The sequence below is a fragment of the Leopardus geoffroyi genome, chromosome C2 (assembly GCF_018350155.1).
Source record: "Leopardus geoffroyi isolate Oge1 chromosome C2, O.geoffroyi_Oge1_pat1.0, whole genome shotgun sequence".
In the NCBI taxonomy this organism is placed as follows: domain Eukaryota; kingdom Metazoa; phylum Chordata; class Mammalia; order Carnivora; family Felidae; genus Leopardus; species Leopardus geoffroyi.
In genome coordinates, this window is record NC_059333.1 from 154,907,445 (window position 1) to 154,926,240 (window position 18,796).

Sequence of the window (18,796 nt, forward strand, 5' to 3'; positions counted from 1 at the left end):
CTTAATGTATCTCCACACGTGACATGTAGCTTTATAAGATGATATCCGAGGCTATTGACTAACATAGAAAAGCGACGTATAGGGGCGCCTGGGTGGCGCAGTCGGTTGGGCGTCCGACTTCAGCCAGGTCACGATCTCGCGGTCCGGGAGTTCGAGCCCCGCGTCAGGCTCTGGGCTGATGGCTCAGAGCCTGGAGCCTGTTTCCGATTCTGTGTCTCCCTCTCTCTCTGCCCCTCCCCCGTTCATGCTCTGTCTCTCTCTGTCCCAAAATAAATAAACGTTGAAAAAAAAAATTAAAAAAAAAAAAAGAAAAGCGACGTATAGAAGGATATACTACACTCACATATATGTTGAAACGATACTATTTAATAAGAATAACGATAGCAGCAGTTTTCTCCGGATGGTAGGGTAATGGGCAACTTTTACTGCTAATCTTTCATACGTTTGTGATTATTATAATAAATAGCATCTCATCAACAAAATAATAAAAGCTATTGGTTTAGAAAGATAGGAAACCAAATCAGCAACCTACAAGTGGTTTGTATATAACCACTGGATTGTGAACAATTAAAATATTCTTATCTTTTGAATATACTTTCTTTCACGCCCTGTATTATTTTATAATCTAAAACGGATACTTCGTTGTGGCATTTTGTCAAAAATCCCCCCCTTTTTAATGCTATGTCCTTGTTGATCTATATACACAGAGACTTGCATTTAATAATCATACTCTAATTGTAATAAGTAAGTGATAGTGTTCAATCTGAAGACCTTTTCTCCCCCCTCTCTAAATGGAGAACCCAAATAATAACGGTAGAGGAAAAAAAAGATAAGAAGGATGAGTAAAAAAAGGAGAAATTATGAAATTGGAAAAAGAGAAAGAAATCATATGCCTTAAGACCTAGAATGCTGTCTTCTCTGTCTGTGAATTCAGCCATTTCTGAACAGTACTGTCCATGGTATTGGCAATAGTACCCCAGAGGCATACACATCAGACGGATGTATTCAGCTAAAAAAACATGCATTTTTCTGCAAGTTTACCTGTAAATTGAGAATTTCCACAAATGAAAATTTTCTTTAAAAAGGGGCTAGGTTATCAGTGAACCTTTCATAGATAGAGTGCTCCCTCCAAACACCCAATGACCAAAGCTCCACTCCCCCCAAAACACAATGCGTGTGAATAATCCAATAACTTTAACATAAATGGACGTGAACTAGCATACAAAATTTAACGGAGCAATAGTTTCAATAATTACACTAAATTTTAAACAATTCCCACGTAAATGCTGATAAGCGGGGCTAACAAAGGTCTGGCGTTTTCAAAACACACATTGTTGTGTCTTTTCATCCCTACAGCTTACTAAGAGTGGGCTTTTTGCAAATTACAGTAAAACCTTGGTTTGCGAGCGTAGTTCTGGAAACAGGCTTGTAATCCAAAGCACTCGTATACCAAAGCGAATTTCAAGAACCGGCGGCCCAGTTGTGATCATGTGACATTGAGCAATCACGTGCCACTCTTACTGCACGACATCGCTCGTTTCTCAAGTTAAAATTTATTAGAAATGTGTGCTCGTCTTGCGGAACATTCAGAGAACAAGTTACTCGCAATCCGAGGTTTGACTGTACTTAACACGCCTAAAACAGAAGCCTGGTTTGTTTCGTTGTAAGAATGGAAAGTAACAATTCTTATCTTAAAGTGTTTGGGAGGGTCAAGCCCAATGCCAGGCACGGGTAAATCACTCTATAGATATCATAATCTATTATTACCATCGTTCGTACCTTTCTGGGGAGTCAAAACCTAAAGGCCTGCCAATGAATATTGAGCCAACATTTACATTAGTGTTCATTTTAATGAGGGTAAATCCAATCTGCACTATAATATTCAAATAATGGTTTGATTCATGAGTTCCAAATGAAGCAGTAACAATGGTCTGAAAGTAATGTTTTCTTTGCAAACTGCTGAATGTGATTATTGCTTCTTGGCATGAAAGGCTTTTTGCTTACAATGCTGTGTATAAAAACATTCCATTTAAGCTTATATGCAAATATAGTATTTTACTTGCTGAGAAGGTCCAGAGTGATCAGTGTGCTTTAACTGGTATGGAATGACTAAATATGCATCGTATGTGTAAAGAAATGCCGTTTTTTTGGTTTTTTGGTTTTTGGGTTTTGGTTTTTTCACTTTCCTGGTTTAAAGGGCAGCAGGGTGGGAAGTGAGCGCTGTGCTCTCCCGGAAATGCTGTGGGATCTAGACAGGCTGGGAGGTTGAAAGGAGTCCAGCTGCGGGGTAAAATGTATTAGGTATGCAACCACTTCTCCGGGCGGATTCCGATCTATTGCTTGAAGATTGGTACCGATAATTACAATCTAGCCTGTTAAGTATGCGCTTCAACGGAAACCAAACACCTTTGGCCAGTAAACTACAACCTGTCTTTCTACCATATGACCCATTCTATCTCTCCTAAAGCCACGACGACATGCTAATGACCTCTCCCCTATCAGAAAGGTTAAGATCCACAAGTCACAAGAACTACACCAAGAAGACCAGCTGGTCATCATACATTTCATCTTCAGGTACGACCCCAAACTTTTCCCAAGGCACCGGTGCTCAAGTGCTGACAACCCTAATGACGGATCTTGATGCAAGCAAGGGAGAGAGCTCTGGAAGCAGGTCTAATTCTGCCGCCTACAGCAAAACCGTAGGTGGGAGCAACCAGGCCCCGGTAATACTGCTCCCTCCAAACCGATCGCACATTTGAGATCACTGTAGGTACTACGTGTGTGTATAGTGAACCCTTCTCCCAACAGCCCCAACCTGTATGACACAGATCACACACACACACACACACACACACACACACACACACACACACAGTCCTGATCAAAATTACCTTGTTTCTTCAAACAAACAATAAACAGAAGATGGACATATTCTATAGCCTACACTTCTTTTGTTCAAAGCAGGCCACCGAATACCTGGGAACTACTTTTCGCTCGGCACAGTCTAAGAACACGGAGCTGGGTTTTGTCTTACTTCTGCGCGTGCCAGGACAATTTTTAATCCGGGGTGTTCTGCGGTCCTGGAGTTTTGTTGGCATCACGGTTTTAACATCCACCTTAGTGTTACCATGGTTTCCTCGAGTTCTCTGTTCAACTTTAAAAATAATTAAATGCAAATTAGGATTTTGTAAAGGAAACCAAGCGATAAGGTTTGGTTTTCTTCTTGCTCTTTGTCATTTCAGAGTATTGATTCTGTGCACGTTAGTTGTTTCCCTGACCTTAGGTGGAGGGTCATGGCTGTAGAGGGGGGCATCTTGGGTCTTCTGTGTATTGACTAAGTACGATCAAGACCCAAATCTCAGTTTTTGCTCCTCTAAAATGGTCTAGCTTTATATACCTCGAATGTGGTAAGCTAAATAAACAAGCACTTAATTATCTAAAAAAAAAAAAAAAAAAAATCACTCCATGGAAAAGCTCTTTAAAAAAAGTTATATTAAAGATTCTAATATTACAGAAGGAGCATGCATGTTTCATTTCTAAAATTAAGTGGTAAATTATCCATGCAACACTCAAAGGGCCATCCGTCATTTCTGGTGGGGAAAAGAACACAACAAACTTCTTTTCTCGCCTCAAGATCTATTTCTGAGACTTACCTATCTCATCTACAGGATATGTTCTCTGAGGTATTTGAGAATAATAACATGAGAAAATACAAATATTTGAGAGCAGTGATAGGGAGTTTGACCGATGTTAACAAATAAGTCTTACTTTGAGCCTGAGTATTGATTAAAGGACTAGGGTGTCAGTTCAGTAAATAAAGCATCATGGCTTTCCTAAGAGCAATGTGATTCTGAGGTAGGCTTCTGATCTTTGGCTTTTAGTCAGATGATTTCTATTCCTATAGAAAGCGCAGAGTAAATTTACCATGTTTAGAAGTAACAGGATACCAACCAACCACTCAGAGATTTCCAAGAGGCACTTAAAGAAATTGAAGCCTGATCTTCTACAGAGGATTATTCGGCAAGCAGTGGCATCGGGATGTTGCTCCGTTTACTGACGGGTGCCATTCACGTGCCAGCCAAAAGGAAAAGAAATAGAACACACGTGGGAGGAAAGCTTGGGGTTTTAGTGAGTCTGTTTGTTTTGGTATAAACATCCTGGATCACCTGCAGGGAGTGAAATGCCCAAGGGCCAAAACCCAGTAATTCCCACCTTAAACCATAGCCTCTTCAGAAAACTGAACAGAACAGGTGTCCCTTACGGCTCTGGCACTCCCTCTCTGTGTCTGCCACTGGGCATGTGGAAGGTCCCACAGTCCCGCCTCTCAGGGCAGGACTTATCCATCACTTCAGGGCTTCTTGACAAAGTCAACTGGGCTCAACCGTTGTCACCAAAGAGAAGCTTTATTTAGACAGAGAGCAAGTTTATGAGTCTTCTGATTTACCAAATAGCTAACTCAGGTCATTATCCTCTCTGGAACAAACAAACAGGCCAACTATGGTCATCACTACCCGGGTCCACACTTCTCAGGAATCCAGGCATTGTATTATCTTAAGACGTCACCCCAAAGCTCTGCCTCTGGGTCTCTATTCTTGTTTCATGGTTTCTGGGGCTGAGAACCACTCTCCTCCAATGGAGATGCCATTTCTGTCTTTGATCTGCACTCTGGAAATAGGGGATTTCAGGCAATGACAGTGGGTGGGTGCCAAAGTCAAAGGAAAAAAAAAATATTCGAGAGATGACAACCTTTTAACGTGACAATTATCTGGGACTGGTTCAGCAGTTACTCTGACATATGCAAAGACGTTCAGGTACACTTGAGACTCTGCCTATGCCTGATCTTGGCCCCTTGGAAAACACTAAGGCAAGAAGATGGTTTCAAGCCTCCAAATGATACAAGCTGAGCACACACCCTTTCTCTAAGAGGGAGAAAGACAGATGGCGGTGAAAAAAAAAAAATCATCTAACAAAAGAACCACGGGCTGCTTTGGGCTAACCACCTGGAAAAGTAAGCAAAAGACAAAGTGGAGACAAGAAAGGCAGATACAGAGAAGGTCGAAGCTTCTCATACAAAAATAGACTCAGGTACGCGTAGCATTCAAATAGTTTCCACAAAATCGTTGCTCATAGTTTTAGTCTCCATCCCAAGTGCGTATCTTTAGAACGCAACACCCTAGAGAGTAAATACGCGTTGTAAACATCACTTTTCATACCAGAATAACACCGACCCTGCCCGGATTTCCAACGGGCTCATTTGGTGCCACCACCAAATCTGGGAGTTGACCAAGAATCCCAACGCAAGAAAAGATGAAAGGGCCACAGAGTATAACGTATTTCGGGCAACCCACAGGGGAAAGAGGAATAAACCAAAGGTGGCAGAACATAACAGGGTGAGTCTCAGCTCAAAAATGTCGTTATTCCAACAAAAAGGCAGTAATTCTCGTGAGAGGCACCCCCAGCTCTTCAGACCCCATTTGCGGATGGACAGGTGTGCTGGGAGGCTCCAGGTTACTTACGTATACTCACCTGCTCTTACCCTGGCCAAGTCAGAGAACCAACAAGGTTGCTGTGCTGTGAGAGTCAGGTGACTTCCCTTTGTTAATTCTCTAAAGCACCCAAGTTTGCTCAGAGGAAGGCACCTCCCCGGAATGTCTCCCACGTGAGCATGGCTGTCATCTCCTACTCTCTCTGGACTACTCTAATTTCCAACCCTAACCCCATGCTCTTGTGGCTACGGCATGAAACCATGGATTTGAACAATTGGGTTGCCTACAGAAGTAGTTTTGTAATGCAATAGACAGCTTTATCTCCTACGCTGACGTCGTTGATGAATGTAGCTTTTTCCATTCTTGGGGGGCGGGGGGAAGAAAGATGGAAATGGAATAAAACAAGGTTGAAATTGAATCACTATCACCCCCTGCCAAACACTGCATCTTGTTAGTAGTGATAACCACAGAAAAGGTAGCAAAAGTATCAAACTGTGGGGAGTGTGTTTTATTTGCTGATTACCACTGAGTTCATTTTCGAAGATCCCTCCCCATCCCCCCCCCCCCCCCACCCCTGGGCCCATTCCTTGTATCTTATCAGACAACAAGAGACTTAGATGGCATTTCCAACCAATCCAAGGAATCTTCTTGGGGATTCTGCTCAAGACGTTCTGGGTGGTTTTGCTCTAAGAGAGTTAGGTTATTTAAGAACATTGTTCTTGGCATGTAACAAACCGACTTGGATCCCAGCCATGCTAATCATTGCTTCTCTGTTGGTCCACAATTGAACCTGAGTTTGTGCCTCACTTTCTGTTTCTGTAAAATAAGGCTCTAATTACCTAGGTTGTAAATACGATTTCAAGATTAAATGAAACAATATACAGGAAATGAGAGGTAAAGTACCCCATGCAATGAATAAGAAGCAGATAATCCTAGTCTATCACTTCAGTAACTGAAAAGTTAGTCCTCAGAGAAATGTTTTCCATCATGAAGGACAGGTATATTTCCTCTCAGGACATTAGAGAAAATACCAGAGGCGAGGAAGAACATACGCACATGTACATACAATCCTCACAGGGTCTTATCACGACTTAAATGCTTTGAGCCTCACGTGAAAGTATTCTCTGCAAACCTTAATATTCTCAAGTCACACCGTACAATGACCCGAACTGCCTATACTCTAGAAACGCGAGCATTCTGGGAAATGAATCCCAGCCATGATGTGGCTGGGCGACATCCACATCAGAAGATCAGTGTCGGTGAGATAGAAACATCAAAACTTGCATGGAAACGTGCTTTCTCACTGTCAGCCCTACAGTCCATTTTTGTCCCCTCCGTCCACATTTCTCTGCATTTCTCCCAAGCTACGGTGCCATTTAAGATACGCACCTTCGCGGACTTGCACTGAACTGGCACGGAACCGCGTACTCCGAAAAGGCATCCCTCAAACACAAAACCCACGAGGAGCCACCTGAGGAATTTCCACCTCGGCCTCCTTCCCTCCGGTACATGGAAACCTCTCCATCCAACAATACGCCTATTAAAATACGTTTCTATGACCGTGGTCCCCATGACCATCGCCTACCAATTGCCCTGACAGCACAACTCTTGAAACTTTCAGAGAACCCAAGAAAACCAAGACGCCTACGACTTACACGGCAAGTTCTGGTTAGAACGTCCCATTTCAGACTTCAACAACAAGAGAACATGGGAACAAACTTTTAAAATCAAACATACAACTTTCTACGGAACAACATTTCTCCTTTGTTAAAGATGCCGACGGCGCTTCAGGTCCTGAGGATGGGACTTGTTCCTCTTTGAAAGATGACATTTAATTCACCCACTTCTCTTGTCCGAAAAGGCCCTGCCCATATCCCCAGACAAGAGCCCCTCAAATAGAGGATGGTCAGAAGGGTGGCTGGACTAGAACAGCAGGACTTGACAGCTCCACCCCGGGCACTGGTAAGGTCAATTCTTCTGGAAATACCTTAAGAGTCCATGATCTACGGTCATTTGTCTTTTTGTTTAGGCATGGTGTGAGTCACAGAGAGGGGCTAGGGGGTGTGCATAAGAATAGGCATTCCGCTGTGGCAACCACACTTGAAACGTGCTCCTTTCACTCTTCCTGAAGGCATAAACACGTGGGGTCTATTTAAAATTGGCCAGTTTTGAAAACACACACATGCACATGCACACACACGCACACATACGTATAAAAACCAGTGTTCTCCAGGAAGTGAAGAAGTCTAAGAGCGTGACAATATGATACTTATTAGCCAGAAAATAGAAGTCTGGAAGGACAAATGACATACTCTAGTGATACTTGGAAACTTGTAAGAATCCCAAGGGTTCACACCGGAGCTGCCCAATGGGCCTTCCCGAAATCACGGAAATATTCTCTATAGGTTCTGTCTCATACGTGCACTTGAAAAGGGGCTAGCTTGGCCGAGGACCTGAACTTTGAAGCTTAAATCTTATCTAAATTTGATTCATTTCAATCAACACGTAAATAGCTCTATGTCGCTCCTGGCTACCACACTGGACATACAGCAACTCAACATTCGCCAAGAGTCTTTACACAGTGCCAATTTTCTCAAAAACCACTCTACCTAAAAACAGGTCTCAAACACGTGCGCTAATGTTCATGACCATGCGATTGCAAAGATCAATGCGAATTAAGAATAAATGCACTCGCTCTACTGGTTGAACCTGTGTCGGACGCTATACTTGACCTACGGGCATTTCCATGTCTGCTATGGTCTACGGAGAGAGAGGAGGAAAAAGAAAAAGAAAACCATCCACCGCTGGCCTATTTTGCGATCAATGTGTCTCTGCATTTGCAGCATCCGAGAGTCGTAAGAAACGCCAGAATGGAGACTGAAAACAGCAACAGCGAGGAATTCTCCATGGGGAGGGGACCCATGAAGAATGAAAGGGCAGTGACCTTTCATTCCTATGACGGTTGAAGATCGGAGGTCGACGCGCCAGCAATCAGATAAAGCGGAAAGTGGGTAAGTTTCAAAATGTATTTTGCCAGCATGGAGTGCAACCGCAGGGCCCCATAACTCCGAAGCTTCGAGGGCTCTTAAACATCATTCGCTTGAAACTGGCCTGCAAATAAACAAGCAGCCGAAGCCCAGAGAGGCGCGGTGCTCGGTGTCCCTGAGACAACAGCCCAGGTCCATCCCAGAGCTCTCAATCTGTGTTTTCTCCACCATGGCCCGCACTCTCGTTCTGCTGAACACGGACGGACCGAGCGCCGCGAACAGAAAGGGCCTCATCTGCAGCCATACTGGCCCAGCCTCTCTGGTGAGCAGAAAACACAGTGTTTGAACCACACCGCTCTACTCAACACAGAGGCTCCCTCCACTAACACGGCACTCCTAAAAACCACGCCATTGGCACAACTCACCAAGCGCACTGTGGAAAAGTAAGCGATAATACACAGATGCCTTCGGAGAATGTGTCGCAGAGGGACGGTTTTTCAGTTTAACGTGGATTTTGCTAGAGAAGTGGCTTTGACACAGACATCACTTTAAGACAGCCAGATCCACATTTCCAAAGCCAATGGCTACGCATGCTGTGCTTTGGGTGACTCAACGGGCCCATGGAAAGATAGGAAGACAGAGGCAAACCATCACGTTAAGGAGCAAAAACAAAGAAACATCTTCCTTTCAGATCTGGAGCCTAGCTATGGAGCTCAAAATTCTCCTTCCTCAGGTGAAAAACAAACAAACAAACAAAAAGGAGGCGGCAGATTGTAACGGATTTGTTTCAAGTCCCACAGCCGGTAAGTAAAAGAATTGAGTCCTGGGGGTGGGATTTCTGTCTCTGGGTTCAGGGCTTTTGGTCTCGCTAAAAACTACAGCAAGACAGAGGTCTACAAACCAGAAAGAGGAAGAAAAGAACAGTTATCCTGGATACGTCACTGTGGTTTTAAAAGGTCTGTTCTTTTCAATTTGAATTATATTTTGACATAAAATGTTCCATGCTCTTTTGATGTAATCACATGGAGTATGTTTTTTAAATGGTTTTATTTATTTATTTATGTATGTATGCGTGTATGTACGTATGTATTTATTTTGCGGGAAAGAGGCAGAGAGGGAGGGAGGGAGAGAGAATCGCAAGCAGGCTCTGCACGATCAGCACAGAGGCTGACGTGGGACTCGATCTCACGCTTCGTGAGACCATAACCTGAGCCGAAATGGAGAGTCAGGTGCTTGCTTAACCGCCTGAGCCACCCATGCACCCCCTCACGTGGAGTACCGAGAGAAGAGAGAAAATTATGTTTCAGGAGCTATAAAAAGTTCTGGGGGTAAATCCACTTTATTGCCCGAATTGTACAAACTTTCCTGGTCCTCAAATAATCTTCTGCAGATAAATGCCACACGCTGCTGATAAGTGTAAGAGACAAATAACGCTGCACAGTTTAAATGTCACGTACGTTGAATTGTATAACATGCTCTTATAAACGAAGCCATACGAGAAAAAAGGAAACGCTAAATAAATACAGTGATGGGCTTACATTCTTGTGTTGCTGGTCTTGTTGATGATAACAGATTTCCCTGTTTGATCCACATTGTGATCCAACCCAAAGTAAGCTGCCACTCGATGGACAAGCATCCTCTGGTAGGATGACATCTGAGGGAACTTTTTATAATGATTACTGGAAAGGAATACAGGACAGAGTGGGATCAGCATTGGCGTTTCCGGCCTGTAGTACATTTTACAGGTACACACACAAAACCAGTCCTTTCCCGTCCAAACCGCTAGGCTTAGTTCATCCTCGGCAACATTTCAGGCGCTCGTTTCTGGACACTTTTCCGCTGATAATGTATCTATCGGTTAAGCTACAAGAAGTGTCTTTGTTTCATAGCTGCACGTTTCTCTCAGCAAAGAGAACCTAATGTCCGTTGGAAAGTATTCTCTTCTAGTCCGTGATACCTTATCGGCACAGCCAGGCCCAGGACAAATGATATGACATACTATGTGACAGCAGATGCCTATCTGGAGATGTGTCATTACACGGTTTACACAGAAAACAGCGCAATTATGCCCAGGCATCACTGACTGCAGCCAGCTGGAGCCCATTAAAAAACTATAATAAAAATGAAAAGGGTTGCCTCTTGTCACAGCTACTCTATGCTAATCAGCGGCCCCCTGTTTATAGCCATTTTGTCAGGAACTTAACAAGCAGAAACACACATGGTCCAAGCAACAATCCCCATCAATATATAGCTTCTAATCCTAACAGCATCCCCACTCACCAAGTCGGCAAACATATTAAGTAATGTTTTATCTATCCCTCAGTCTTTCCAGAACGCATCATTAAACCCAAAGCCCAAACCAAGACCCCATCGTAGAAATTAACCCGCCTTGCAATGGAACATACTTGTTGTCACCAATGAAATCAATAATCTCCTGCTCCATTTTCAAGAGTATCATCCTGTCCCTGCAAAATAAATGTTAAAAATGAGAAGGTCGGACGGACTGGCCATTCCCAAAGACCAAACAAGTTCATTTGCATGTATGACAGAGATGGTTTGAAGGTATGTGACTCCAGATCTTTAACGCTTCTCTGGAACGTGCTGCCCATATACGTATGATTTCATTCCACTGGAGATGATTTCTCCTTGTAACATTGAAACTTCTGTGGTTTTCATGTTACTGAAGACATATGAGGAATTAAGCCCATAAAACATGTCAGACACATTGTAGATTTTAAATTAATAGGAAACTGGACCAGAGCAAAGCCCAAGTAGAGAGTTATATAACTGCAGTGGAACATAATTTGGCTTATTTGACATTGACTCTTGTTCTCTGTCCTTTCCCCCTTAATCCGTATCTCTTTGTGACCAGGAAAGCAGAACCCGTAAACTATAACGTATTCACTGGAGAGCTACCCAGGACTCAAGAGTTATCTATAAGCATCGTATGGAAAGCAATTTGACAATCAATTTCATATATTTAAAAAAAAAAAAGAGTATCTATAAGCAGTCCACATGCAAACTATTCGCAGAAAAGAGAAAATATAAAAGAACGCTTAAGACTTTAGAAAAGGTGCCTGCGTTTTACAACTCTGTAAAGCGTTTGCCCTGACCACTCGGCGATAGTCCACTCGACTCTTCTAACAATAAGAGGCTTACGTAATAATTTACCTGGAATTATTCTTTAATGTGTTAATCAGAAACTCATGCAAGTCTATGCCAGTTGAATCCGTGTATTCTTGGCTGCAATCTGAAACAAACAGCAGGTTGGAGTCGTCAGGAATGCGGATGGGGAAAAGGGGGTAGCAATGTTTCCCTCTTGCTTGGGTACATTCTAGGTGAAGCTACTGGCGTGAACGGGACGTGTTTCGAAACTAGCAACCTGGCAGGGTAACACCAGAATGAAAGTCAGATTCGCGACAGAGGAACCCAGCAGATCCCGAGTATGGAAAGCTCCAGCTGTCACAGGATGGGGCGTGGGCACGGTCAGGTAGGAGGTGGGTGGGGTGAAATGTCACGTGTTCCTTCCCTGCTGTACATCAGCGAGGCCCCTCCACGTGACAGACCCACAGAGAGAACTCTGAAGAGTTTGGGATTCCAGGAAATCCCTTTTCTCTTAGCCCCGAGAAGGCCAAACAAAATACAAGTTCTGTGGCAAGGCTGTCTAAATATCAATCAGTGCGAAACACAGGAGGGCACTAACTAATCTCCAAGTCTTTCAACTCTTCTGATGCTGGCTAAAGCTTAATTTCTAAAGCCATTCAACCTGCACTTCCTTAGTCTTGTTACACCTCGGGTTTTAGATCTTCAGTAACAGAGGCCATCGGTAGAAGCAGATACATGGTTACAGAGCATACAAGTAGCAGATGCCCTATTCTGCCTCAGTTACTTAAAAAGGAAAAAAAGAAAAGGAAAGAAAAAGTCTAGCGCAAAGCTACTTACGCATGGTATTCTTCATTTCCACCTAACTTAGTTTCGTTTTACTTTGCGTTTCCTTTTTTTGTCGCGGTGGTACTTTCGTAACAATTAGACAAGTCTGGAAGACGGGTTCGGGGATTTAGAAGGCAAAGCGCTGTTTGTTCTTGGAAAAACTTTATTGAAGGAGAAGCGTGTATTTTTTTAGGTGAGACATTATGTGGCAGTATATGGGTGGCCAGAGGCCAAATCCATTTGTGCCAAATACAATGTTACTCACGTATGCCATCGACACCGATGTATACATCTGTGCTTTGGGGACACTATCACTCATTGGCTGTGAATTGCTAATCCACTGTCTGTCTTTTAAGATAAATAGGGAACTGCAGCTCTAAAACTAGGTATCATTACTGCTCCTCAGCCCAACTTAACTGGACCAATAAACCTGAATGAAGAGATTTATGCTCACTCCTGTGCACCAAGTTACCACTGAAAATAGAAGACCCAAATGAAAATCCAAAGAAATAAAGGATCCGAAAAATAACCTTTCTGGCTCCACAAATAATGACACCGCGAACAGAAAGAAAATAGAGTTCACACCTTTTACACACACACACGTACACACAGAAAAGTAGAGGCAGAGTTTGGTGGCAGGTAGATGTGTGTGTAAATCTAGGATGCGCTCTGTGACTACTGATCTGTCCAAATTCAGTAAGTTAAGGAAACATGTTCACATTCACCTTTTGATAACATTCTGATCTTGGGCTTTTCAGAGGTTTTATCTTTGTTTTTATCCTTTTCTTTTTCTCTTTCTGAGTCATCTTTCCTAGATTTATCATCCTCTCGCAGGCTGGGAAAACTGGAAAGCTGTAAATGAATTGATTCCTGTTGAGGAAAAAATATAATCATTTAGGGCCAGATTTAAGAATCTCTGTCTGGTTTCCATTTTGCAAAGAGGTTATTAAATACAGGAAAATGAAAGCCAGGAGCAGGTTTTTTTTTTTTTTTCTTTTTCTTAAAAGGTAAAAAAAATTAAACCTGTCAGAAAAATAATTGCCCTTTAAGGTGAATTAAACTTCAGAAGTCAATGGGAGTTCATGAGAAACATCTCGTACTAGAACTTGGCCTCATGAATATTCACATTAAGCAAGTCACTTTCTCCTAGATCATAACTCTTATTTTCCCTACAGATTTATTTTTAAACACTTAGGAACCATTTCCTTATCAGTAAGCTTGCATCACAGCCACTGTCATGTCTCAAAAAAAAAAAAAGAAGAAGAAGCCTTCCGAGTTCTCTTCTATAATCCCTTATAAGGAGAAATCTGCACAAAGACAGACAGACAGATATTACGAATCATAATTACAGATGGAACAGACATAAAGGCCTTCATAGCCGATTTACACTGAAAAGTCTGTCTTAGAACCACAAAACAAGGATATCTACTGCTGAGAAAAACCAAGCTGTCTAAATGCAGGAATCCTGGGCACGGATTCTTATCACACACTGGGTACAAACTCCATTGATAAGTCACCATAATATATGGCTACAATAAGCATTGCCTTTTAGAAAAGGTAGGAGGTACAACTATCTTGTCCATCAATTTAGTATTTTAATTTTTCCATCAGTCAATCCTTTCCAAAATGGAAAATTCTCTTGAACCAATGCTTTGGTATACAACTGACTGTTTACAGTATTGGAGCTGGATTCACTTTTATATTTATTTCGTTTGCACTGGAAACAGCTCATTTTGTTTTAACTCAGGCAGCAGCCATTTGGTTGATAGTATGTTCACCGTTTTGAAGAAGAATGAGCCAAATTAGATCGCTTAGTTTTATGACAAGCCCAAGCTATGATTAAAACTATGACAAATTAACCAACATTAAGCCCACTTTTGCTTATGTAAGAAATCATTTGATGGGAAAGGTTTTTTTCCTACCGTGACATTCAAATTTATGACGTTAAAAAAATATATCCCCCATGACTAACAGTGTTCCTCACTAAAAACTAAACTAATGCTCCTATACACGTGACCAGATCGAGGCCTGCACACCCTCAAATTATGGCCGACCTAGGAGCATTGGGCTCCTGATCTAAGAAGCGTAACACAAGGCCTCCCACACCAAGTTCGTTTTTTAGGAGGGGTTACCTTGTGAACTCCTGGCTGGAAGAAAGAGACACCGTGGTTGGAAAGACATAGGATAGAGAGGATGAAATCAAACACGTTCTCATGACAGATATTTATCTTAGCCAGATTTCCTGACATCCACGTGTTTCCCTTGGGGTGCACTTACACAACGTACGTAACACCGAGTGTAACTTGATTATAGGTTCTTCGTCATGTGATTTGGGACAGAAATGTCTCAGTCTGCAAAGGTTCGGGCAGATTTTAAGGTTTTGATTTGCTTCTACTGGCTAAGGGAACAGCTGGAACGTTTCTGCTTCAAGGGAATACAGTCGGGGGCGGGGAAGGATCAGTTCAATAGTTGATCAGGAGGGGAAACTGAGGGCACCAGGCCATGGGAGTGGTCTCCTTGCTTCTCCCAAACCGACTGCATCCCCCGCCTCTGTCAGTTTGCAGCTACGATCAGAGAGGGTTGGAAGCATACACACAAGAGCAGAGGCTAAAAAGCATCCTCCACCAAAAAAAAAAAACAAAAAAAAAATGTACAAACTCACGTCACGTGTGGACAAACACTATTCTCGGGAAAATACCTCGCTTTTCTAGGCATCAGCATACATTATGGTGTTGAAAGAACACACAAAAGTGCTATAGAGTTGGTAAAAAACAATCTGTTATTTTTTAATATTTTTATTGATATGCTCAATAATAAAATACAGGTATTAATTGATACATCGGTACAGGATAAGTTTATATCCAACAACAGTAAAAGAATGATTCAAGTCACAGTAATACACTGGTAGGTAAATCGTAGAACATTTGGAAAGCAAAGCTCCTTTAACTGAAGGACAGACTGAACCGTCAGCTATGGGTCTGAGATCAAGTAATACAGGTAGCAAGAGTTTTTCCCCACACAGGAAAATGAAGGCAGTTTTCCAAGTACTGTGAATATACAAATATTAGGGAAGCAATACAATCCATATAAATGTATACCTCTGCCGGGGTTCTCTGGGACTCAGTTCCCACGTTTTGTAAGTGCCGGTGGTACCTAATGAAGGCATCGCATATAAGCTCAAAGGTCTGCTTCTTTACTCTCTAAAAAGGAACGTGCCCACTCACTAACATGCGTGGTCTGGGTATTTCCTATTGGCCGTCTGCTCCCGCCTCCCCTCAGCCAGCCCCAAGAGGGGTGCGCAAGCTCTAAACCTCTCCTACAAAGCTAGTCTTGGCCACTGAGCTTGAAACCAGCGGGAACAGAGCACCCTTGGCCTCTTAATTCTCTGCACCAATCGTATGCAGAAACCGGACTCAGGTCCAGGACGGGCACTACAGTACAGATGATCTCTTTAAAAATTTCCTCCTGGTACCTCGTCAAATGGGACGAAGAGCAGATTAAGTCTACAAAGGCTGTCCTCCTCTGTCGGGTGTTAGGAGTGGGGGACAACCGGGGCATGACTTCTCCCAGAGTCTGTCATTTTGCAGAGTTAACATATATCGCGTGTGGTACATTACAAGCCGTCGATCAACATTTAATAACACAAGCCGGGATATTCGCGTTATTTCCCCTTTTCAATCTCCATGAAAAATAGAAGCACGTGTAAAATGCCGAAGGAAAGCCACACACTTCTCAGAGCCCAGGTAAAATAAAGCTTGTGTATGAAACATAGTGATGGCTAGAGAAAGACAGCCTGTCTATGCCTTACGACATGAGTGGCATATTAAGAAAACGAAGCTAGGGGGGAAAAAATACTCTTAGGACAAAATCTATAAGGTATTTATTTTTGGTCCTTTTAAAGAAAGTGCTCTCAATGCTCTCTGCATCCACGAGGAGAATTTAGAGTATTTCAATTAAAGTAAAAAGAGGAAAGCCAACAAGGGCAAACAAAAACAATATCTTAATCAATTTTCTCTCCCCTGGGCTCAGATAAATCCTTTTACTTTTGTCTGGACTTCTCTCAGCCTCTGAAAAAGCAAGGAACATTTCGGCAGCTAGACTATTTTTTTATAAAAGCTGATACGATGCCTAAAAGGCAAACAAAAATAAATACGATATGAAGTTCCCGTTTTGTCACGGGAGGGTTTCGTCAGAATGTGTATTTTCCGACCCCAGTAGTCTCGCTGTAAGGAGCAAACCTAAGTGGAAGGACCCACAGCAATAGATAAGAATATTAAATTCCTATAAATTTAATAATATGAAATCCACCACCAGCTCGGATTCACTTCTGGCCAATTGTTCCAGGATTCAGAAATCTCTACCAAAGTCCTTAAAAATAGGTCTCCAAAGCTCAATGCACCTTATTCACGATTTCTAAAGTTTTGTAAGAGCCAAGGGTTGTGTTTCTTATAGGCAAGTGCATTTGGGAAGTGAGAGGTAAGAACGTCCCAGAAGGAAAGAGAGTGGACACTAAGGACTGTATTTGGTTCAGTCTTATCAAGAGAGAGCCTTTGAGGAAACTCAGCACTACCGTGCTTACTTTTTAAGTGTTTTATCTAAATTCTTTTGACATTCCTTCCCATTTGCAGTTTTCAGAGAGTCTGGAAAAAAACAAACGTAACACTCTGTGACACACTGTTCGGCTAGTTTAGCATAGCTCATCAACGGGGGACGAAGCCAGCAAACTCTTTCTTCCTTTGATTATCTTTCTTTTCTCCCCCAAACCAGTGCGGAGTGCCAGCTTTCCACTCATGCACACGCACACCAAGAGAGATCCCCATGGAAATGACAGGGGGTATGTACCTGGTCCTGAAGACTTTCTCCCCCTGGTCGGGCCGAGGATTCTTCACAGACAGCAAGGCTGCGAGTCAGTTTACCTTTTCCCGCTCCTGACTGGGGAGGGGAGAGAAGAGGCAAGGACAGGAAAATAAAGACAACAAGCAGAAGACGTCCTCCGGCTGTCAAATCGTCTCCCCCCCCCCCCTTCACAGGACACCCCCAAGTCAGACTTCGGACACCGAGCTTCGAACTGGGGGCTCAGTGCTGTCTGTGTGCCTTGGCTCCCAGACTGAGCCCCCTGGGTTGGTGGGGACGCAGGAGGAGGAGGACGTGACTGCGTGGAGGTAAGGAAGGAACGCTTTTAGCAAACTGTGCCCATCGCATCGGAAACATACAAAGAATGCCTTGCTGCCATCTCCTGATCATCTAAGGAGGAAGAGATGACGGAACTAACACTGAGTTTGGGAGGGATCTGAATGGAAACGATGCTTCAGAAGACGAGGAACGGGATCGAAACACCGGCACCTGTTTACTTCGAGGGAGAAATCCACCGGGGCGACTAAAATGTCTGCCCCAGGTGTCGCGCAAAAGGACAGCCAAACAAGCCGGGGCTCACTGTGTAAGGCACTCTCAAATCTGCAATTGTGAAAAACAGGATCAGATACACACATTTGCGGCCACGTGAACACTAAGTGCTCCAATTGCAAAGCCTACGGAGCCAGGGAGAAAAGACAAGTGTCAACAGGACCTCCTTCCAAGCGGGCAGGACCAGGAGAGCCAAGATCCACACGCGACCGTTTGAACTGTCGGCAAAACTTTTCACCCCAGTGTAGACTATGCAACTGACATCCATGATATCACGTCAGTGTGGAATCTCCAGAATCCTACCTTGGATTTTCTTCTTTCTTGGTTCTGAGCTGCCAGCCGCCTCTGTGTGTTGGAAACAAAGTAAAACAAACAAACAGACAGTAAACCAACAACCAGAGAGAGAGAGAGAGAGAGAGAGAGAGAGAGAGGTGTCACTAGAGTCCAGAAATCAATAGGAACAATAAGGTCTTATAACCACTGAGAAGGACTCCCCTCCCCCTCTCCCCCCAACTTTTGACCTTTTTAACTTTTAGCTCCTTCTCCTTAGAGCAGCTATGCAAGGGGGGGAAAGCTGACCTTGAAGGCTTTTGACCATTATGTGGTTATCTGCCTTTGTTCACTGGTACATAAAAAGAATGAGCACTATTGTAGTTTGGTTCAAAGAAAATCAATACAGGCTATTTGCAAATACAGTTGGTTTTCCCTCTACCAAATCATCTTCTCTCATAAATCATGGTGTATTTAATCATATCACCTTTTCGGTACTGTCAGTCACTCCCAACAGCCCCAATACCCCCCTCCGTCCCTGGCCTGCCCTTTTCTAGGGCTTTCTCTCTGTCTCTGTTCCTCTCGCCCTCTCTCTCCCTCTCTGGCTGTGAATTCTAGGGCTTAGGTTGGTTGGCTAACATGAACTGAATCTTAGCCTGCCCTCAAAGGTCCACAGAGCTCACGCCTTTGAGTTTTCTTAGTCTCATGATAATGAGCTGA

At 43.2% G+C, this 18,796-nt stretch overlaps 1 protein-coding gene across 34 annotated transcripts in view; it reads right to left on the minus strand.

Moving 5' to 3' along the window:
• Positions 1–18,796, minus strand: part of ARPP21 (cAMP regulated phosphoprotein 21) — a 156,705-nt gene that overhangs the window by 94,271 nt on the left and 43,638 nt on the right. For 33 of the 34 annotated variants that reach the window (XM_045436645.1, XM_045436673.1, XM_045436664.1 and 30 more), the window contains 6 exons: positions 18,110–18,151; positions 17,246–17,335; positions 13,129–13,273; positions 11,645–11,723; positions 10,879–10,938; positions 10,012–10,152 (listed from right to left, as the gene is read on the minus strand). In XM_045436645.1, the coding sequence (XP_045292601.1) occupies positions 10,012–10,152; positions 10,879–10,938; positions 11,645–11,723; positions 13,129–13,273; positions 17,246–17,335; positions 18,110–18,151 (557 nt within the window). Of the gene's footprint in view, positions 1–10,011; positions 10,153–10,878; positions 10,939–11,644; positions 11,724–13,128; positions 13,274–17,245; positions 17,336–17,746; positions 17,766–18,109; positions 18,152–18,796 lie in introns of those variants that run through there. The other variant, XM_045436676.1, reaches the window with a different exon arrangement.